At 55.3% G+C, this 23093-nt stretch overlaps 1 protein-coding gene across 1 annotated transcript in view; it reads left to right on the top strand.

Annotated features, from left to right (window-relative positions):
* LOC139230545 (voltage-dependent T-type calcium channel subunit alpha-1I-like) overlaps window positions 1–23093 on the top strand; it is a 240618-nt gene that overhangs the window by 46739 nt on the left and 170786 nt on the right. Inside the window, exons 4-6 of the mRNA XM_070862381.1 lie at window positions 12305–12464; window positions 19174–19489; window positions 21983–22075. Coding sequence (XP_070718482.1) covers window positions 12305–12464; window positions 19174–19489; window positions 21983–22075 — 569 coding nt within the window. The remainder of the gene's footprint in view (window positions 1–12304; window positions 12465–19173; window positions 19490–21982; window positions 22076–23093) is intronic.

The raw sequence follows: 23093 nt of genomic DNA on the forward strand, positions 1-23093 counted from the left end.
ACTCTCTGCGGCAGGGAATTCCACAGGTTAACAACTCTCTAAGTGAAGAAGTTTCTCCTCATCTCAGTCCTAAATGGCTTACCCCTTATCCTAAGACTATGTCCCCTGGTTCTGGACTTCCCCAACATCGGGAATATTCTTCCCGCATCTAGCCTGTCCAGTCCTGTCAGAATTTTATACGTTTCTATGAGATCCCCTCTCATCCTTCTAAACTCCAGTGTATAAAGGCCCAGTCGATCCAGTCTCTCCTCATATGACAGTCCAGCCATCCCTGGAATCAGTCTGGTGAACCTTCGCTGCACTCCCTCAATAGCACGAACGTCCTTCCTCAGACTAGGAGACCAAAACTGAACACAATATTCCAGGTGAGGCCTCACTAAGGCCCTGTACAGCTGCATTAAGACCTCCCTGCTTCTATATTGAAATCCCCTAGCTATGAAGGCCAACATACCATTTGCCTTCTTCACCGCCTGCTGTACCTGCATGCCCACTTTCAGTGACTGATGAACCATGACACCCAGGTCTCGTTGCACCTCCCTTTTTCCAAATCTGCCACCATTCAGATAATATTCTGCCTTCGTGTTTTTGCCCCCAAAATGGATAACCTCACATTTATCCACATTATACTGCATCTGCCATGCATTTGCCCACTCACCTAACCTGTCCAAGTCACCCGTTCTATTCTCTTCTGAGAACGCAATTCCACTGTTCTTGGAAATTTTCAAAGTCATTAAGAACATAAGAACATAAGAATTAGGAACAGGAGTAGGCCATCTAGCCCCTCGAGCCTGCTCCGCCATTCAACAAGATCATGGTTGATCTGGCCGTGGACTCAGCTCCACTTACCCGCCCTCTCCCAGTAACCCTTGATTCCCTTATTGGTTAAAAATCTATCTATCTGTGACTTGAATACTGAGGCAAGAGGTGGATGAGAGCTTGTGCCGTCATTCGGTCAGATCGGGGCTGATCTGTATCTTAACTCCATCTCCCCGCCTCGGTTCCACAACCCCTAATACCCTTACCCAATGAAAATCCATCAATCGCAGCTTTAAAATGTTTTATTTGTACAGTGTACAGAAGTGTCTGTCCCTCAGGACAACAGGTTGTTAATCCTTATCACAGCGGCTCCATCAGCCAGGAGAAGGGCAAGATGCATTGTGTGCGCAGACCATCGTTTATAAGAACATAAGAAATAGGAGCAGGAGTAGGCCATACGGCCCCTCAAGCCTGCTCCGTCATTAAATACCATCATGGCTGATCCGATCATGGACTCAGGTCCACTTCCCTGCCCGCTCACCATAACTCCTTATTCCCTTATCGGTTAAGAAACTGTCTATCTCTGTCTTAAATTTATTCAATGTCCCAGCTTCCACAGCTCTCTGAGGCAGCGAATTCCACAGATTCCTTCTCTGAGAGAAGACATTTCTCCTCATCTCAGTTTTAAATGGGCGGCCCCTTATTCTAAGACCATGCCCCCTAGTTCTAGTCTCCTCCATCAGTGGAAACATCCTCTCTGCATCCACCTTGTCAAGCCCCCTCATAATCTTACACATTTCGATAAGATCACCTCTCATCCTTCTGAACTCCAATGAGTAGAGGCCCAACCTACTCAACCTTTCCTCATAAGTCAACCCCCTCATCCCCGGAATCAACCGAGTGAACCTTCTCTGAACTGCCTCCAAAGCAAGTATATCCTTTCGTAAATACGGAACAGGGGAGTGTCGGGAGGAGGGAGTATTAACCAGACTGAACAGAGACAGAGAGGGGAAAGCAACAGGTTAAAGTGAAGAGTTCACATTTGCTAAAGCGCTTGCAGTTCAGCAGGTATTCCGAGAACCTTACACCACGGGAGAAGGCCATTCGGCCCATTGTCAGCTCTTTGAAAGTGCTATCCAATTAGACCCACACCCCCCAACCACCCCTCCTACTTTATTCTCACAGGGATATCAATTTTTCCATTCCAATATTTATCCAATTCCCGTTTGAAAGTCACTATTGAATCTGCTCCCACCGACCTTTCAGGCAGCGCGTTCCCGATCACAACAACTCGCTGCGTAAACACATTCTCCCCATCTCCCCCTCTAGTTCTTTTGCCAATGACCTTAAATCCGTGTCCCTCTGGTTACCGATCCTCCTGCCCCGGGGACAGGTTCTTCCGGTCTACTCTGTCAAAAATCCTCAGAATTTTGCACACCTCTATCAAATCTCTCCTTTAGCCTTCACTGCTCTGCAGAGAACAATCCCAGCTTCTCTAATCTCGCCACGTCACTAAAGTCCCTCATCCCCTGGTAATGGGTGCAATAGCCTGGAGATGGAGTTAGATTGCAGGGAAGAGGCATTGAGTACTAAATACTCGACAAAGAGCACCTCTGTCAGGTTACAGAAAGGCATCGGAAAGACGCGGCCAGGAGTCGATGTGATTTCAAAGTGGGACATAAACGAGCAGACCCTGGATGGAATACTTGAGCAGGAACATTGGGCAGACACTTGAGGTGTGACATTACTGCTTGAGCTTGAGAACTGAAAAATAGCCCGGAGACCGAGGCTTCAACCATGATGGAAACTTAAAGCCGCTGTCTCTGTTTGAAAGAGTGGGGAGTGGGAGGAGGTACAGTATGTGTGTGAGGGTGGGGAGTTGGATGGGGTACAGTGTGTGTGTGAGGGTGGGGAGTTGGATGGGGTACAGTGTGTGTGTGAGGGGGTGGGGAGTTGGATGGGGTACAGTGTATGTGTGAGGGGGTGGGGAGTTGGATGGGGTACAGTGTGCGTGTGAGGGGGTGGGGAGTTGTATGGGGTACAGTGTGTGTGAGGGGGTGGGGAGTTGGATGGGGTACAGTATGTGTGTGAGGGTGGGGAGTTGGATGGGGTACAGTGTGTGAGGGTGGGGAGTTGGATGGGGTACAGTGTGTGTGAGGGTGGGGAGTTGGATGGGGTACAGTGTGCGTGAGGGAGTGGGGAGTTGGATGGGGTACAGTGTGTGTGTGAGTGTGGGGAGTTGGATGGGGTACAGTGTGTGTGAGGGGGTGGGGAGTTGGATGGGGTACAGTGTGTGTGAGGGGGTGGGGAGTTGGATGGGGTACAGTGTGTGTGAGGGTGGGGAGTTGGATGGGGTACAGTGTGTGTGTGAGGGTGGGGAGTTGGATGGGGTACAGTTGGATGGAGTACAGTGTGTGTATGAGGGTGGGGAGTTGGATGGGGTACAGTGTGTGTGAGGGGGTGGGGAGTTGGATGGGGTACAGTTGGATGGAGTACAGTGTGTGTATGAGGGTGGGGAGTTGGATGGGGTACAGTGTGTGTGAGGGGGTGGGGAGTTGGATGGGGTACAGTGTGTGTGAGGGGGTGGGGAGTTGGATGGGGTACAGTGTGTGTGAGGGTGGGGAGTTGGATGGGGTACAGTGTGTGTGTGAGGGTGGGGAGTTGGATGGGGTACAGTGTGTGTGAGGGGGTGGGGAGTTGGATGGGGTACAGTGTGTGAGAGGGTGGGGAGTTGGATGGGGTACAGTGTGTGTGAGTGGGTGGGGAGTTGGATGGGGTACAGTGTGTGTGAGGGGGTTGGATGGGGTACAGTGTGTGAGAGGGGGTGGGGAGTTGGATGGGGTACAGTGTGTGTGTGAGGGTGGGGAGTTGCATGGGGTACAGTGTGTGTGAGGGGGTGGGGAGTTGGATGGGGTACAGTGTGTGTGTGAGGGGGTGGGGAGTTGGATGGGGTACAGTGTGTGTGTGAGGGTGGGGAGTTGGATGGGGTACAGTGTGTGTGAGGGGCTGGGGAGTTGGATGGGGTACAGTTGGATGGAGTACAGTGTGTGTATGAGGGTGGGGAGTTGGATGGGGTACAGTGTGTGTGAGGGGATGGGGAGTTGGATGGGGTACAGTGTGTGTGAGGGGGTGGGGAGTTGGATGGGGTACAGTGTGTGTGAGGGTGGGGAGTTGGATGGGGTACAGTGTGTGTGTGAGGGTGGGGAGTTGGATGGGGTACAGTGTGTGTGAGGGGGTGGGGAGTTGGATGGGGTACAGTGTGTGAGAGGGTGGGGAGTTGGATGGGGTACAGTGTGTGTGAGTGGGTGGGGAGTTGGATGGGGTACAGTGTGTGTGAGGGGGTTGGATGGGGTACAGTGTGTGAGAGGGGGTGGGGAGTTGGATGGGGTACAGTGTGTGTGTGAGGGTGGGGAGTTGCATGGGGTACAGTGTGTGTGAGGGGGTGGGGAGTTGGATGGGGTACAGTGTGTGTGTGAGGGGGTGGGGAGTTGGATGGGGTACAGTGTGTGTGTGAGGGTGGGGAGTTGGATGGGGTACAGTGTGTGTGAGGGGGTGGGGAGTTGGATGGGGTACAGTGTGTGTGTGAGGGGGTGGGGAGTTGGATGGGGTACAGTGTGTGTGAGTGGGTGGGGAGTTGGATGGGGTACAGTGTGTGTGAGAGGGTGGGGAGTTGGATGGGGTACAGTGTGTGTGAGTGGGTGGGGAGTTGGATGGGGTACAGTGTGTGTGAGGGGGTTGGATGGGGTACAGTGTGTGAGAGGGGGTGGGGAGTTGGATGGGGTACAGTGTGTTGTGTGAGGGGGTGGGGAGTTGGATGGGGTACAGTGTGCGTGTGAGGGGGTGGGGAGTTGTATGGGGTACAGTGTGTGTGAGGGGGTGGGGAGTTGGATGGGGTACAGTGTGTGTGTGAGGGTGGGGAGTTGGATGGGGTACAGTGTGTGAGGGTGGGGAGTTGGATGGGGTACAGTGTGTGTGAGGGTTGGGAGTTGGATGGGGTACAGTGTGTGTGAGGGAGTGGGGAGTTGGATGGGGTACAGTGTGTGTGTGAGTGTGGGGAGTTGGATGGGGTACAGTGTGTGTGAGGGGGTGGGGAGTTGGATGGGGTACAGTGTGTGTGAGGGGGTGGGGAGTTGGATGGGGTACAGTGTGTGTGAGGGTGGGGAGTTGGATGGGGTACAGTGTGTGTGAGGGGGTGGGGAGTTGGATGGGGTACAGTTGGATGGAGTACAGTGTGTGTATGAGGGTGGGGAGTTGGATGGGGTACAGTGTGTGTGAGGGGGTGGGGAGTTGGATGGGGTACAGTTGGATGGAGTACAGTGTGTGTATGAGGGTGGGGAGTTGGATGGGGTACAGTGTGTGTGAGGGGGTGGGGAGTTGGATGGGGTACAGTGTGTGTGAGGGGGTGGGGAGTTGGATGGGGTACAGTGTGTGTGAGGGTGGGGAGTTCGATGGGGTACAGTGTGTGTGTGAGGGTGGGGAGTTGGATGGGGTACAGTGTGTGTGAGGGGGTGGGGAGTTGGATGGGGTACAGTGTGTGAGAGGGTGGGGAGTTGGATGGGGTACAGTGTGTGTGAGTGGGTGGGGAGTTGGATGGGGTACAGTGTGTGTGAGGGGGTTGGATGGGGTACAGTGTGTGAGAGGGGGTGGGGAGTTGGATGGGGTACAGTGTGTGTGTGAGGGTGGGGAGTTGGATGGGGTACAGTGTGTGTGAGGGGGTGGGGAGTTGGATGGGGTACAGTGTGTGTGTGAGGGGGTGGGGAGTTGGATGGGGTACAGTGTGTGTGTGAGGGGGTGGGGAGTTGGATGGGGTACAGTGTGTGTGAGTGGGTGGGGAGTTGGATGGGGTACAGTGTGTGTGAGGGGTGGGGAGTTGGATGGGGTACAGTGTGTGTGTGAGGGTGGGTGGGGAGTTGGATGGGGTACAGTGTGTGTGAGAGGGTGGGGAGTTGGATGGGGTAGAGTGCGTGTGAGGGTGGGGAGTTGGATGGGGTACAGTGTGTGTGTGAGGGGGTGGGGAGTTGGATGGGGTACAGTGTGTGTGTGAGGGGGTGGGGAGTTGGATGGGGTACAGTGTGTGTGAGTGGGTGGGGAATTGGATGGGGTATAGTGTGTGTGAGGGGGTGGGGAGTTGGATGGGGTACAGTGTGTGTGAGGGTGGGGAGTTGGATGGGGTACAGTGTGTGTGTGAGGGTGGGGAGTTGGATGGGGTACAGTGTGTGTGAGGGGGTGGGGAGTTGGATGGGGTACAGTGTGTGTGTGAGGGTGGGGAGTTGGATGGGGTACAGTGTGTGTGTGAGGGTGGGGAGTTGGATGGGGTACAGTGTGTGTGAGGGGGTGGGGAGTTGGATGGGGTACAGTGTGTGTGAGGGGGTGGGGAGTTGGATGGGGTACAGTGTGTGAGAGGGGGTGGGGAGTTGGATGGGGTACAGTGTGTGTGAGGGAGTGGGGAGTTGAATGGGGTACAGTGTGTGTGTGAGGGTGGGGAGTTGGATGGGGTACAGTGTGTGTGTGAGGGTGGGGAGTTGGATGGGGTACAGTGTGTGTGTGAGGGTGGGGAGTTAGATGGGGTACAGTGTGTGTGAGGGGGTGGGGAGTTGGATGGGGTACAGTGTGTGTGAGAGGGTGGGGAGTTGGATGGGGTACAGTGTGTGTGAGTGGGTGGGGAGTTGGATGGGGTACAGTGTGTGTGAGGGGGTGGGGAGTTGGATGGGGTACAGTGTGTGTGTGAGGGGGTGGGGAGTTGGATGGGGTACAGTGTGTGTGTGAGGGGGTGGGGAGTTGGATGGGGTACAGTGTGTGTGAGTTGGTGGGGAGTTGGATGGGTACAGTGTGTGTGAGTGGGTGGGGAGTTGGATGGGGTACAGTGTGTGTGAGGGGGTGGGGAGTTGGATGGGGTACAGTGTGTGTGTGAGGGTGGGTGGGGAGTTGGATGGGGTACAGTGTGTGTGAGGGGGTGGGGAGTTGGATGGGGTACAGTGTGTGTGTGAGGGGGTGGGGAGTTGGATGGGGTACAGTGTGTGTGAGGGGTGGGGAGTTGGATGGGGTACAGTGTGTGTGAGGGTGGGGAGTTGGATGGGGTACAGTGTGTGTGATGGTGGGGAGTTGGATGGGGTACAGTGTGTGTGAGGGTGGGGAGTTGGATGGGGTACAGTGTGTGTGTGAGGGGGTGGGGAGTTGGATGGGGTACAGTGTGTGTGAGGGTGGGGAGTTGGATGGGGTACAGTGTGTGTGAGGGTGGGCAGTTGGATGGGGTACAGTGTGTGTGAGTGGGTGGGGAGTTGGATGGGGTACAGTGTGTGTGAGGGGGTGGGGAGTTGGATGGGGTACAGTGTGTGTGAGGGTGGGGAGTTGGATGGGGTACAGTGTGTGTGAGGGGGTGGGGAGTTGGATGGGGTACAATGTGTGTGAGGGGGTGGGGAGTTGGATGGGGTACAGTGTGTGTGAGGGGGTGGGGAGTTGGATGGGGTACAGAGTTTTTAAGGGGTGGGGAGTTGGATGGGGTACAGTGTGTGTGAGGGTGGGGAGTTGGATGGGGTACAGTGTGTGTGAGGGTGGGGAGTTGGATGGGGTACAGTGTGTGTGTGAGGGGTTGGGGGGTTGGATGGGGTACAGTGTGTGTGAGGGTGAGGAGTTGGATGGGGTACAGTGTGTGTGAGGTTGGGGAGTTGGATGGGGTACAGTGTGTGTGAGGGTGGGGAGTTGGATGGGGTACAGTGTGTGTGTGAGGGTGGGGAGTTGGATGGGGTACAGTGTGTGTGAGGGGGTGGGGAGTTGGATGGGGTACAGTGTGTGTGTGAGGGTGGGGAGTTGGATGGGGTACAGTGTGCGTGAGGGGGTGGGGAGTTGGATGGGGTACAGTGTGTGAGTGGGTGGGGAGTTGGATGGGGTACAGTGTGTGTGTGAAGGGGTGGGGAGTTGGATGGGGTACAGTGTGTGTGAGGGGGTGGGGAGTTGGATGGGGTACAGTGTGTGTGAGGGTGGGGAGTTGGATGGGGTACAGTGTGTGTGAGGGTGGGGAGTTGGATTGGGTACAGTGTGTGTGAGGGTGGGGAGTTGGATGGGGTACAGTGTGTGTGAGGGGGTGGGAAGTTGGATGGGGTACAGTGTGTGTGAGCGTGGGGAGTTGGATGGGGTACAGTGTGTGTGTGAAGGGGTGGGGAGTTGGATGGGGTACAGTGTGTGTGTGAGCGTGGGGAGTTGGATGGGATACAGTGTGTGTGTGAGGGTGGGGAGTTGGATGGGGTACAGTGTGTATGTGAGGGGGTGGGGAGTTGGATGGGGTACAGTGTGTATGTGAGGGGGTGGGGTGTTGGATGGGGTACAGTGTGTGTGAGGGGGTGGGGAGTTGGATGGAGTGCAGTGTGTGTGAGGGTGGGGAGTTGGATGGGGTACAGTGTGTGTGTGAGGGAGTGGGGAGTTGGATGGGGTACAGTGTGTGTGAGGGGGGGGGAGTTGGATGGGGTACAGTGTGTGTGAGGGGGTGGGGAGTTGGATGCTGTACAGTGTGTGTGAGGGGGTGGGGAGTTGGATGGGGTACAGTGTGTATGTGAGGGGGTGGGGAGTTGGATGGGGTACAGTGTGTGTGAGGGGGTGGGGAGTTGGATGGGGTACAGTGTGCGTGAGGGTGGGGAGTTGGATGGGGTACAGTGTGTGTGAGTGGGTGGGGAGTTGGATGGGGTACAGTGTGTGTGAGGGGGTGGGGAGTTGGATGGGGTACAGTGTGTGTGAGGGTGGGGAGTAGGATGGGGTACAGTGTGTGTGTGAGGGGGTGGGGAGTTGGATGGGGTACAGTGTGTGTGAAGGTGGGGAGTTGGATGGGGTACAGTGTGTGTGAGGGGGTGGGGAGTTGGATGGGGTACAGTGTGTGTGAGGGGGTGGGGAGTTGGATGGGGTACAGTGTGTGTGTGAGGGGGTGGGGAGTTGGATGGGGTACAGTGTGTGTGTGAGGGGGTGGGGAGTTGGATGGGGTACAGTGTGTGTGAGGGGGTGGGGAGTTGGATGGGGTACAGTGTGTGTGAGGGTGGGGAGTTGGATGGGGTACAGTGTGTGTGAGGGTGGGGAGTTGGATGGGGTACAGTGTGTGTGAGGGTGGGGAGTTGGATGGGGTACAGTGTGTGTGAGGGTGGGGAGTTGGATGGGGTACAGTGTGTGTGAGGGGGTGGGGAGTTGGATGCTGTACAGTGTGTGTGAGGGGGTGGGGAGTTGGATGGTGTACAGTGTGTGTGAGGGTGGGGAGTTGGATGGGGTACAGTGTGTGTGAGGGTGGGGAGTTGGATGGGGTACAGTGTGTGTGAGGGGGTGGGGAGTTGGATGGGGTACAGTGTGTGTGAGGGGGTGGGGAGTTGGATGGTGTACAGTGTGTGTGAGGGGGTGGGGAGTTGGATGGGGTACAGTGTGTGTGAGGGTGGGCAGTTGGATGGGGTACAGTGTGTGTGAGGGGGTGGGGAGTTGGATGGGGTACTGTGTGTGTGTGAGGGGGTGGGGAGTTGGATGGGGTACAGTGTGTGTGAGGGGGTGGGGAGTTGGATGGGGTACAGTGTGTGTGAGGGGGTGGGGTGTTGGATGGGGTACAGTGTGTGTGTGAGGGGGTGGGGAGTTGGATGGGGTACAATGTGTTTGAGGGGGTGCAGTGGTGGGGTACAGTGTGTGTGTGAGGGGGTGCAGTGGTGGGGTACAGTGTGTGTGAGGGGGTGCAGTGGTGGGGTACAGTGTGTGTGAGGGGGTGCAGTGGTGGGGTACAGTGTGTGTGAGGGGGTGCTGTGGTGCGGTACAGTGTGTGTGTGAGGGGGTGCAGTGGTGGGGTACAGTGTGTGTGAGGGGGTGCAGTGGTGGGGTAGACTGACTCTGTGTTGGGGCCGAGGACTGATGTGTACTTTGATGCGCTCGGAATGGGGATGGGGAGGAGTTTGATTTGCCGTTGACTGTATCCTTGCATCAGGACCGTGCCACTCGCCATCGAGCCAATAGCTGCAAGGGTTTAATATAATCCTGTTACTTTAATCAAATAACACACAGAAAGTAGCTGGATGCTACAGGATGGAGTGCCAAGGGATCTCTAATGGATTATATCTTCATTATTGCAATCGTGATGCTGCTTCACATTATATAGCCGTGCAGTCTAAAGCTTTTGTGCACCGTGTTCCTAATAATCTGCCACCTAATTACTTCACCTGTTTTAACACGAAACACACCATTATCCTCTAATTACTTCACTTTCAATTTTCTCTGAAGCTAATTTATTTGCTAAATTAACGTTTTCAGGCCATCAGATGCACCCCCTTCTGCTCTTCCTCCTCCTACTGAGAGCCTTGCCTTCCTATCGTAGAGTGACACTTGGAGCGGTCCACACTGAGGGAGGGGGGACAGCGTGGGCACTGAACGTGGGGAGGGGTGGGGGGCGCGGAGAGGCTGGGATGGGGGATGGTTGGGGAATGGGGCCTGGGGTGGGGAAAGGGGAGGGCGTGGAGAGGTTAGACTGGGCTAGGGAAAGAGGAGGGAGTGGAGAGGCTGCAGGGATGGGGGTCAGCGGTGAGGAATAGCACAGGGTTTGTGGAGGTGAGGGACTGAGGGGTCGAGGAGAGGCCGGGGGGGGGGGGAAGGTTCGAGGAAGGGGCGGAGTGAGGGGAGGGAGGGGGGTCCAGGATTAGAGGATGGGAGAGCGTGAGGATTCGAGGAGCGAGGGAACGAGGAAAGGCCGAACATTCGAGGAGCAAGGGGATGAGAGGCCAAGGGTTCGAGGAGCGAGGGAGTGAGGGGACAAGGAGGGTCCTGGGGTTTGAGGAGTGAGGGGGGGGTTCCAGGGTTAAAGGATGGGAGAGCATGAGGCGAGGCGGAGGGTTCAAGGAGAGGAGGGAGCGAGAGATTGAGGAGGGGTCTAGGAGTAAACGATGGGAGTGAGGGAGTGAGGAGAGGCAGATGGTTCGAGAAGCGAGGGAGTGAGGAGAGGTCGAGGATGCGAGGAGTGAGGGAATGAGGAGAGATGGAGGGTTCGAGGATGCGAGGAGTGAGGGAATGAGGAGAGATGGAGGGTTCGAGGAGCGAGGGAACGAGTAGAGGTCGACGGTTCGAGGAGCAGAGAGGCATGCAGGGACGTAAGGCAGGAATGGGGAGGGATGAGATGAGGGGGGTTGGGAGGGGATGGGGGGGTGGGGGAGGGGATGGGGGTGGGGAGAATGGAGACGGGGGGAATGGGACGATGTGGCCATTGAAGGATTGAAGCCACGATGAAGGAATATAAAGTCCTTAACTGGGGAGCCGGGCTCTGGGAGAGCTCGAGCTGGATAACCCCCCGGGGTTGTGTCCGTCCCGTGAGCCTGTATTACCCCTTCACCCCGCGAGCCTGTATTACCCCTTCACCCCGCGAGCCTGTATTACCCCTCCATCCCGCGAGCCTGTGTTACCCCTTCACCCCGCGAGCCTGTATTACCCCTTCACCCCGCGAGCCTGTGTTATCCCTGCACCCCATGAGCCTGTATTACCCCTTCACCCCGCGAGCCTGTATTACCCCTTCACCCCGCGAGCCTGTATTACCCCTCCATCCCGCGAACCTGTGTTACCCCTTCACCCCGCGAGCCTATATTACCCCTTCACCCCGCGAGCCTGTATTACCCCTCCGCCCCAGGAGCCTGTGTTACCCCTTCACCCCGCGAGCCTGTATTACCCCTTCACCCCGCGAGCCTGTATTACCCCTTCACCCCGCGAGCCTGTATTACCCCTGCACCCCACGGGCCTGTGTTACCCCTCCGCCCCGCGAGCCTGTGTTATCCCTGCACCCCACGAGCCTGTGTTACCCCTTCACCCCGCGAGCCTGTATTACCCCTCCGCCCCAGGAGCCTGTGTTACCCCTTCACCCCACGAGCCTGTGTTACCCCTTCACCCCACGAGCCTGTGTTACCCCTTCACCCCGAGAGCCTGTGTTACCCCTCCTCCCCGCGAGTCTGTGTTACCCCTCCGCCCCGCGAGCCTGTATTACCCCTTCACCCCGCGAGCCTGTATTACCCCTCCGCCCCAGGAGCCTGTGTTACCCCTTCACCCCGCGAGCCTGTATTACCCCTTCACCCCGCGAGCCTGTGTTACCCCTTCACCCCACGAGCCTGTGTTACCCCTTCACCCCGAGAGCCTGTGTTACCCCTTCACCCCGCGAGTCTGTGTTACCCCTCCTCCCCGCGAGTCTGTGTTACCCCTCCGCCCCGCGAGCCTGTATTACCCCTTCACCCCGCGAGCCTGTGATACCCCTGCACCCCGTGAGCCTGTGATACCCCTGCACCCCGTGAGCCTGTATTACCCCTTCACCCCACGAGCCTGTATTATCCCTGCACCCCACGAGCCTGTATTATCCCTGCACCCCACGAGCCTGTATTATCCCTGCACCCCACGGGCCTGTATTACCCCTGCACCCCACGAGCCTGTGTTACCCCTCTGCCCCGTGAGCCTGTGTTACCCCTGCACCCCACGGGCCTGTGTTACCCCTCCGCCCCACGAGCCTGTGTTACCCCTCTGTCCCGTGAGCCTGTATTTACTGCAATCTCACTCCCTCTGTTGTGTGTAGGTATGAGGATTCTGGTCAACCTGCTGCTCGATACCCTCCCGATGCTCGGCAACGTCCTGCTGCTATGCTTTTTTGTCTTTTTTATATTTGGAATCATCGGCGTGCAGCTGTGGGCCGGCCTACTGCGGAACCGCTGCTTCCTGGAGGAGAACCTGACGCTGTGAGTCTTCGCTACACCGAACACCGAGCCCCGCGTACTCGCTGTATGATTGGGAGTCCCACAGCTGGCCAACCACACACAGGCACAAATTACAATGGGCTCACTGACACCCGTCTACACTGTCACACAGTCCGAGTAACCGCATCCCCACCCCCCACACCCGCCGTTTGCCTCTCCCTCTCTGTCTCTGGCACTCTCTCTCTGTCTCTCTCTCTCTCTCTCTCTGTCCCTCTCTGTCTCTCTCGATTTCTGTCTCTGTCTTTCTCTTTCTCTCTGACTCTCTCTCTCTCTCTGTCTCTGCCCCTCTCTCTCTCTCTCTCTCTCTGTCTCTCTCTCTCTCTCTCTCTCTCTGTCCCTCTCTGTCTCTCTCGATTTCTGTCTCTCTCAATCTCTGTCTCTGTCTTTCTCTTTCTCTCTGACTCTCTCTCTCTCTCTGTCTCTGCCCCTCTCTCTGTCTGTCTCTCTCTGTCTCTCTCTCTCTCTCTCTCTCTGTCCCTCTCTGTCTCTCTCGATTTCTGTCTCTGTCTTTCTCTTTGTCTCTGACTCTCTCTCTCTCTGTCTCTGCCTCTCTCTCTCTCTCTCTGTCCCTCTCTGTCTCTCTCGATCTCTGTCTCTGTCTTTCTCTTTCTCTCTGACTCTCTCTCTCTCTCTGTCTCTGCCCCTCTCTCTGTCTGTCTCTCTCTGTCTCTCTCTCTCTGTCCCTCTCTGTCTCTCTCGATTTCTGTCTCTCTCGATCTCTGTCTCTGTCTTTCTCTTTCTCTCTGACTCTCTCTCTCTCTCTGTCTCTGCCCCTCTCTCTGTCTGTCTCTCTCTGTCTCTCTCTCTCTCTCTCTCTCTGTCCCTCTCTGTCTCTCTCGATTTCTGTCTCTCTCGATTTCTGTCTCTGTCTTTCTCTTTCTCTCTGACTCTCTCTCTCTCTGTCTCCGCCTCTCTCTCTGTCTCTCTCTCTCTCTCGCTCTGTCTGTCTCTCACTCTCTACGTCTCTTTCGCTCTCTGACTCTCTCTCTGTCTCTGCCTCTCTCTGTCTCTATCTCTGTCTGTCTCGCTCTCTGTCTGTCTCTCTCTCTCTCTCTGTCTCTCTCTCTCTCTCTCTCTCTGTCTGTCTGTCTCTGTGTTTTGGTGTGTATCTCTCTCTCCCTTCGTCTCTCTCTCTCTCCTTACTCCCGATTCTCTTCTTCCCTCCCTCTCTCTCTCTCTCTCTCCTTACTCCCGATTCTCTCCCTCCCTCTCCCGGAGGCACTCCCTCTCGCAGCTCCACAGATCGGAGCCGCCAGACAGTACTGTGGCCACGTGACAACCCGCCCTGTGCGAGCCTTGACCGGGAGTTGCAGTGGGCTATTTGGCCAGGACTGGCAGCACATTGAGTGGCTGTGCAGTATAACCGGGAGTGGAGAGGGGGTGAGAGAAACGAGGCCCATGTGAATCGCGAGGCTGAATAATGTATAGTTGTGCAGTGATTGCCTGAAGGGACCGTTTAGCATATGTTAGTGTTACAGATAAAGATTAATCCACTTGGCCGATTGATATCACCGAGGGTGATCTTGACAGACACAATTGTTCCTTTGTCCTTTCCCAAGTACTTTGATGTACTCAGTTCTTGCTCATTACCCAGTGATAAAAGAAAACACATTTATGAATATAAGAAATAGGAGCAGGAGTCGGCCATTCAGCCCCTCGAGCCTGCTCCACCATTCAATAAGATCATGGCTGATCTGATCTTCGACCTCAACTCCACTTTCCCGCCCGATCCCCATATCCCTCGATTCCCCTTGAGTCCAAAAATCTATCGATCTCAACCTCGAATATACTCAGAAACTCAGCACCAAACCAAAGATTCACCACCTTCTGAGTGAAGAAATTCCTCCTCATCTCTGTCCTAAATGGCTGACCCCTTATCCTGAGACTGTGACCCCTGGTTCTAGAAACATGGAAACATAGAAAATAGGTGCAGGAGTAGGCCATTCGGCCCTTCGAGCCTGCACCACCCTTCAATATGATCATGGCTGATCATTCCCTCAGTACCCCTTTCCTGCTTTCTCTCCATACCCCTTGATCCCTTTAGCTGTAAGAGCCATATCTAACTCCCTCTTGAATATATCTAACGAACTGGCATCAACAACTCTCTGCGGTAGAGAATTCCACAGTTTAACAACTCTCTGAGTGAAGAAGTTTCTCCTCATCTCGGTCCTAAATGGCCTACCCCTTATCCTTAGACTGTGACCCCTGGTTCTGGACTTCCCCAACATCGGGAATATTCTACCTGCATCTAACCTGTCCAGTCCCGTCCCGTTTATATGTTTCTATGAGATTCCCTCTCATTCTTCTAAACTCCAGTGAATACAGGCCCAGTCGATCCAGTCTCTCCTCATATGTCCTGCCATCCCAGGAATCAGTCTGGTGAACCTTCGCTGCACTTCCTCAACAGCAAGAATATCCTTCCTCAGATTAGGAGACCAAAACTGAACACAATATTCCAGGTGAGGCCTCACCAAGGCCCTGTACAACTGCAGTAAGACCTTCCTGCTCCTATACTCAAATCCCCTAGCTATGAAGGCCAACATACCATTTGCCTTCTTCACTGCCTGCTGTACCTGCATGCCAAATTTCAATGACTGATGTACCATGACACCCAGGTCTCATTGCACCTCCCCTTTTCCTAATCTGTCGCCATTCAGATAATATTCTGCCTTCCTGTTTTTGCCCCTAAAGTGGATAACCTCACATTTATCCACATTATACTGCATCTGCCATGTATTTGCCCACTCACCTAACCTGTCCAAGTCACCCTGCAGCCTCTTAGCATCCTCCTCACAGCTTACACTGCCACCCAGCTTAGTGTCATCTGCAAACTTGGAGATATTACACTCAATTCTTTCATCTAAATCATTGATGTATATTGTAAATAGCTGGGGTCCCAGCACTGAGCCCTGCGGCACCCCACTAGTCACTGCCTGCCATTCTGAAAAGGACCCGTTTATCCCGACTCTGCTTCCTGTCTGCCAACCAGTTCTCTATCCACGTCAGTAGATTACCCCCAGTACCATGTGCTTTAATTTTGTACACCAATCTCTTGTGTGGAACCTTGTCAAAAGCCTTTTGAAAGTCCAAATACACCACATCCACTGGTTCTCACTTGTTCACTTTACTAGTTACATCCTCAAAAAATTCTAGAAGATTTGTCAAACATGATTTCCCTTTCATAAATCCATGCTGACTTGGACCGATCCTGTCACTGCTTTCCAAATACGCTGCTATTTCATCCTTAATAATTGATTCCAACATTTTCCCCACTACTGATGTCAGGCTAACTGGTCTATAATTACCCGTTTTCTCTCTCCTCCTTTTTTAAAAAGTGATGTTCCATTAGCTACCCTCCAGTCCATAGGAACTGATCCAGAGTCGATAGCCAGACACTCCAGCCGGAGAAAACATCCTCCCGGCATCTACCCTGTTAATCCCCCTCAGAATGTTGTATGTTTCAATGAGATCACCTCTCATTCTTCTAAACTCCAGAGAGTATCGGCCTAGTCTACTCAATCTCTCCTCATAGGACAACCCTCTCATCCCAGGAATCAGTCTGGTGAACCTTCGTTGCACTGCCTCCAAGGCAGGTATACCCTTCCTTAGATAAGGAGACCCAAACTGTGCACAGTGCTCCAGCTGTGGTCTCACCAAGGCCCTGTACAATTGTAGCAAGACTTCCTTGCTCTTATACCCCCTTGCAATAAAGGCCAACAGGCCATTTTCCTCCTTATTGCTTGCTGTACCTGCACACTTGCTTTCTGTGTGTCTTGCACAAGGGACACCCAAATCCCTCTGAACACCAACATGTTGAGGTTTCTCACCACATACAAAAAAAATATATGTTGTTTCTCCTACCAAAGTGATTAACCTCACGTTTCCCCGCATTATACTCCGTCTGCCACCTTACTGCCCGCTCACGTAGTCTAGCGGGCTCCCGCCATTCCCTCGCACACACCCGTCACGCCCCCACCCCGCCCCACGCCTGAGATTCCGGGTGCCGGGGGAGAGGCGGGGGGGGGGGGGTGTCAGGTCTGCGTCGAGGTGAACACTCCGGGGGCCAGAGGCGGACCCTCGCTCAGCAACTCCCGACGGGGCGGGGAGATTGTGGGGGGGGGGGGGGGGGCTGCAGCCAGTCGGATCGGACCCCCCCAAGACCAGCGCGCGCCGTTGCCACGGGAACGCTCGTGCGGCTGAAGCTGCCTTAATTACACTAATCCTTTATTTTTTGAAATGCTTGCGCCCGGCCAGGAACGTGGGGCTTCCTGCCTTCAATGCCGAGGTGGCAGGAGATTAAAGACAGGGCGCTTTGAAAATCATCAGATAAGGATCAGTTATGTCCTCGAAAGTGCACCCAATTTATACAACCCAGAGGGATGCACACATCCACAAGCTCAGCCACAGGTACATTGGTTGGTCGATCGCTCCACATTCCTCCGCACTACTTCCTACTCTCTCTCTGCTCTGCTCTTCTACCGCTCTTCAAACCAAAGCTTCCCCCCACGCTCTGCCACTCCAACTCATTCTTTCCCCGGATGTCAAAAGCTATGGGACTCGTCGCCCACTCCCAGAATTTCTCCCCTTCGACGGGCCGTGGTTCAGTGATTAGCGTGCTCTCGCTCTTTTGCCTCTCAGTCAGAAGGTTGTGGGTTCTAATTCCACTCCAGGGACTTGAGCACAAACATCCAGGCTGGTGCTCCCAGTACAGTGCTGAGGGAGGGCCGCACTGTCGGAGGGGCAGTACTGAGGGAGTGCTGCACTGTCGGAGGGGCAGTACTGAGGGAGCGCCGCACTGTCGGAGGGGCAGTACTGAGGGAGTGCTGCACTGTCGGAGGGGCAGTACTGAGGGAGCGCCGCACTGTCGGAGGGGCAGTACTGAGGGAGCGCCGCACTGTCGGAGGGGCAGTACTGAGGGAGCGCCGCACTGTCGGAGGGGCAGTACTGAGGGAGCGCCGCACTGTCGGAGGGGCAGTACTGAGGGAGCGCCGCACTGTCGGAGGGGCAGTGCTGAGGGAGCGCCGCACTGTCGGAGAGGTAGTGCTGAGGGAGCGCCGCACTGTCGGAGGGGCAGTACTGAGGGAGTGCTGCACTGTCGGAGGGGCAGTACTGAGGGAGTGCCGCACTGTCAGAGGGGTAGTGCTGAGGGAGTGCCGCACCGTCGGAGGGGAAGTACTGAGGGAGTGACGCACTGTCGGAGGTGTCTTCTTTCAGATGAGACTTTAAACCAAGGCCCCATCTACCCTCTCAGGCGGACGTAAAAGAAATCCCATGGCACTATTTTGAAGAAGAGCAGGCGAGTTCTCCCCGGTGTCCTGGGGCCAATATTTATCCCTCAACCAACATCACTTAATCAGATGATCTGGGTCATTATCACATTGCTGTTTGTGGGAGCTTGCTGTGCATAAATTGGCTGCCGCGTTTCCCACATTACAACAGTGACTACACTCCAAAAGTACTTAATTGGCTGTAAAGCACTTTGGGATGTACTGAGGTTGCGAAAAGCTCTGGGCAAATGTGCGTCTTTGTACAACCCAAACTGGGTGTCCCCTGCGCGCTCCACGCTCACTGTAGTCCTTGAGCTGCGGACCCCGAGACAAGAGGAGCTGGAGTGGGAAACAATGGCGACCTCTGATTCAACACCGTGAGGATATAGGGAAAGGGAAGAGTGAGTCCTTTGTGGCAAAAGAACAAGAAGTAACCTTCAGAGGAGTCATTAATACAATAAAGATAAGGAAAATACATTTTGCTGTGGGAAAAGGAACCCAGGACTCTACTTGGGGCCAACTCTCAGCAGCACGGCCAAGATTTTGTAGAAGAACTCCCATTAAACATATCCCTGCTTGCTCCCTCACCACTGAACAGGCCCCGGCTTCCTGCTTCACTACTACACAGGCCGCAGCCTCACTACTACACAGGCCCCAGCCTCACTACTACACAGGCCGCAGGCTCACGACTGCACAGGCCCAGCCTCACTACTACAAAAAGGCCGCAGCCTCACTACTACACATGCCCCAGCCTCACTACTACACAGGCCGCAGGCTCACGACTACACAGGCCGCAGGCTCACGACTGCACAGGCCGCAGGCTCACTACTACACAGGCCCAGCCTCACTATGACACAGGCTCCAGGCCTCACTACTACACAGGCCCCAGCCTCACTACTACACAGGCCGCCATCTCCTCTACAAATAGGCCCCAGCCTCACTACTACACAGGCCCAGCCTCACTACTACACAGGCCGCAGGCTCACTACTACACAGGCCGCAGGCTCACTACTACACAGGCCCAGCCTCACTACTACACAGGCCCCAGCCTCACTACTACACAGGCCGCCATCTCCTCTACAAATAGGCCCCAGCCTCACTACTACACAGGCCGCAGGCTCACTACTACACAGGCCCAGCCTCACTACTACAAAGGCCCCAGCCTCACTACTACACAGGCCGCCATCTTCTCTACAAATAGGCCCCAGCCTCACTACTACACAGGCCGCAGGATCACTACTACACAGGCGCAGGCCTACTACTACACAGGCCCAGCCTCACTACTACATAGGCCGCAGGCTCACTACCACACAGGCCCCAGGCCTCACTACGACACAGGCCCAGCCTCACTACTACACGGGCCGCCATCTCCTCTACAAACAGGTATCCCAAGCCGCACTCAGCATGCCTCCATTTGCTTTCAGGTACAATGGGCTGGCTCTGCCTCAGTATTACCATCCCGAGAAGGATGATGAGACGCCCTTTATATGCTCTCTGTCCGGAGACAATGGCATCATGGGCTGTCACGAGATCCCGGCCCTCAGGGACAATGGGCACGACTGCTGCCTGGACAAGGATGACTATTACTACTACGCGGCACTGGGGCAGGAGCTGAACGTCACTGGGGGCTGTGTCAACTGGAACCGCTATTACACCGCATGCCAGACAGGGGCCAAGAACCCCCACAAAGGCGCCATTAACTTCGACAACATCGGCTACGCGTGGATCGTGATATTTCAGGTACCCGTCAGACTAACTTCTTTCATTATTCATTCACGGGATGTGGGCGTCGCTGGCCAGGCCGGCATTTATTGCCCATCCCTAATTGCCCCTTGAGAAGGTGGTGGTGAGCCGCCTTCTTGAACCGCTGCAGTCCGTGTGGTGAAGGTGCTCCCACAGTGCTGTTAGGGAGGGAGTTCCAGGATTGTGACCCAGCGACGATGAAGGAACGGCCGATATATTTCCCAGTCGGGATGGTGTGTGACTGGGAGGGGAACGTGGAGGTGGTGGTGTTCCCATGCGCCTGCTGCCCTTGTCCTTCTAGGCGGTAAAGGTCACGGGTTTGGGAGGTGCTGCCGAAGAAGCCTTGGCGAGTTGCTGCAGTGCATCTTGTAGATGGTACACACTGCAGCCACGGTGCGCCGGTGGTGGAGGGAGTGAGTGTTGAAGGTGGTGGGTAGCGTATCGATCGAGCGGCCTGCTTTGTCCTGGATGGTGTTGGGCTTACTGCCTGACATGTGCCCGATCCATTAGTGAACCTTCAGAGTGACCGCCCCCAGTTAGAGTTCTGCATCGATGTTTCTATTTATATTGTTCGTGCTCATCCAAAATCACTCACACTAAACCGTTCACCAATTCTAGTAACGGAAGGAACCTTTATTGAAATTATAATATCGAGTGACTTAATATGCAACTCACTGCATCATTGTTATTCGAGGTAGATTGTTGTTATTTCATTCAAATGCAAACGAGATAGATTTCTTTCGGGAAATAACATTTTGGGACACAGTCTATGAGTAATGTGAGACATGACGTGGGGTGAGCTTGGGAGGAACAGGAGATTTTGGGCCTCTGGTTCCCCAAAGCTCTCCCCCACTTGGGGGTTTCCTCACCTCATGTCCGGCTCTGTCGTAGATTCACTGATAGAGATTGTTTTGGGAGCGCTCTACTCGGAACTCCTTCACGGCAAGCGAGCCCCAGGTGGGCAGAGGAAACGTTACAGGGACACCCTCAAAGCCTCCCTGATAAAGTGCAACATCCCCACCGACACCTGGGAGTCCCTGGGCCCCAAGACCTGCTCAAAGCGAAGGAGGAGTATCCGGGAAGGCCCCGAACACCTTGAGTCTCTTCGCCGGGAGCACGCGGAAGCCCAGCGCACGCGGAAGCCCAGGCCCCCCCACCCACCCACCCCGTCCCTCCAACCACCGTCTGCCCCAGGCACCGCCCGTGACAGAGACTGTAGGTCCCGCATTGGGCTCATCAGTCACCGGAGAACTCATGTTAGTGTGGGAAACAAGTCATCCTCGACTCCGAGAGGCTGACTACGAAGAAGAAGATGGAGATCGATTGCTGTGATTGGTCAACAACTCCATTATGGTTGGATCATGTGACTACCGTGATGGTCGATGGCGAACTAGATGGACCGTGGTCTTGCTCCAACTCGCAATGCCTCTGTTCCTAGGATCCATGTGAGCCATGCACCATTGTCTTCAGGACATATCCTGGTATCTGAATCTGTAGTGGTGCTCTCAGAGAGAGAGAGAGAGAGAGAGGTTCGCCCTGAGCAATGGGAACACCTTCCACTACTGCACAACGCCCGGCTTTTGTGCGCGATGCCTCTGTTTATAAAGCCCTGGATGCCTAAACAAAACACTGGTTAGGCCACAGCTGGAGTACTGCGTGCAGTTCTGGTCACCGCATTACAGGAAAGATGTGATCGCACTGGAGAGGGTACAGAGGAGATTTACGACGATGTTGCCGGGACTGGAGAATTTTAGCCATGAGGAAAGATTGGATGGACTGGGGTTGTTTTCTTTGGAACAGAGGAGGCTGAGGGAAGACATGATTGAGGTGTATAACATTATGAGGGGCCTGGATAGAGTGGATAGGAAGGACCTGTCTCCCTTGGCAGAGGGGTCAACAACCAGGGGGCATAGATTTAAAGTAATTGGGGGGAGGTTTAGAGGGGATTTGAGGGGAAATTTCTTCACCCCGAGGGTGGTGGGGGTCTGGAACTCACTGCCTGAAAGGGTGGTAGAGGCAGAAACCCTCACCACATTTAAAAAGTACTTGGATGTGCACCTGAAGTGCCGTAACCCACAGGGCTACGGACCGAGAGCTGGAAAGTGGAATTGGGCCGGGTAGCTCTTTGTCGGCCGGCGCGGACACGATGGGCTGAAATGGCCTCCTTCCGTGCTGTAAATTTCTGTGATTCTATCCTGCATGCTTTTTCTTTTAAACAGCCTAAATGTCCTGCCTGCCTTCAGAGATTGTGTCCCCGGGTCTCGCTCCGTTCCTGTGTCTCTATCCCCACACCCCCCACGCCCACCTTTATAAATTGTAGCATAGAGTGAGCATCGGCGAGTGTTTCTCCGGAATATTCTCTCAGCATTCTGTGCGTCGCTGCCACAATGGTAATCAGATGTAAATGAGCGGGATGGAGGAGTTTGGCTGTGTCTCGCTGCAGGGGAGATGATGCCGAGTGTTAATGCGGTCCAATATTCTCTTTGGCAGGTTATCACTCTGGAAGGTTGGGTTGAAATTATGTATTATGTGATGGATGCACACTCGTTCTACAATTTCATTTACTTCATCTTGCTGATCATAGTAAGTATCTCAACAGCCGACCCCATGCTACGGCGCAGTGTGTATTTTAGGTCATTTTGCTTTCGATCCCTCTCAGAGCCCCCTCCCCCTCACTCCCTCACTCCACCTCCCACCTCCCACCCCGGTCCCCCTCCCCCTCTCTCACTCCCCCTCCCTCACTCCCCCTCCCTCACTCCCCCCTCCCCTTCCCCCTGCACCCCCTTCACCCCACACGGATCCCCTCCCGCCCTTCTCCCCCCCCCCCAACCCGGTCCCCCTCCCCCTCTCTCACTCCCCCTCCCTCACTCCCCCCTCCCCCCCACACGGATCCCCTCTATCCCTTCCCCCATGGCCCCCGAACCTTCCCCTCGCTCGCTCCCTCCCCTCCCCGGCATCTCTCCCTCTCCCCCTCCCTCACTCCCACCTCCCCACCCTAGCCCCCTCCCTCCCCCTCCCTCACTCCCCCTCCCTCACTCCCACCTCCCCACCCCAGCCCCCTCCCTCCCTTCTCTCCCCCCCCCCCCCCACCGGCTCCCCTCCCCCTACCCCCGCATCCCCTCCCCCACACACGGATCCCCTCCCTCCCTTCCCCCACGGCCCCCGGACCTTCCCCTCGCCCGCTCCCTCCCCTCCCCGGCATCTCTCCCTCTCTCCCCCCCCCCCCACCTCCCAGCCACCCTCCCTCCCTACCCCTCCCTCCTCGGCCCTCCGCACCCCCTCCTCCCTCCCTCCCTCCTCCCCCCCCCCTCCATGCGCGATTAGCTGGGATGGAAGGAGAATATCCCAACAGCCATCAACAACCTGCATTTATATAGCGCTTTAACGTAGTAAAACCCGTCCCAAGGCGCTTCACAGCAGCGATTATCAAACTCAATTTGACACTGAGCTGCATCCGGAGATATTCATCATCATCATGAGGCAGTTCCTCGGAGTCGAGGAAGACTTGCTTCCACTCTAAAAGTGACTTCTCAGGTGACTGTACAGTCCAATACGGGAATTACAGTCCCTGTCACAGGTGGGACAGACAGTGGTTGAGGGA

The sequence above is a fragment of the Pristiophorus japonicus genome, chromosome 19, assembly GCF_044704955.1.
Source record: "Pristiophorus japonicus isolate sPriJap1 chromosome 19, sPriJap1.hap1, whole genome shotgun sequence".
Taxonomy (NCBI): domain Eukaryota; kingdom Metazoa; phylum Chordata; class Chondrichthyes; family Pristiophoridae; genus Pristiophorus; species Pristiophorus japonicus.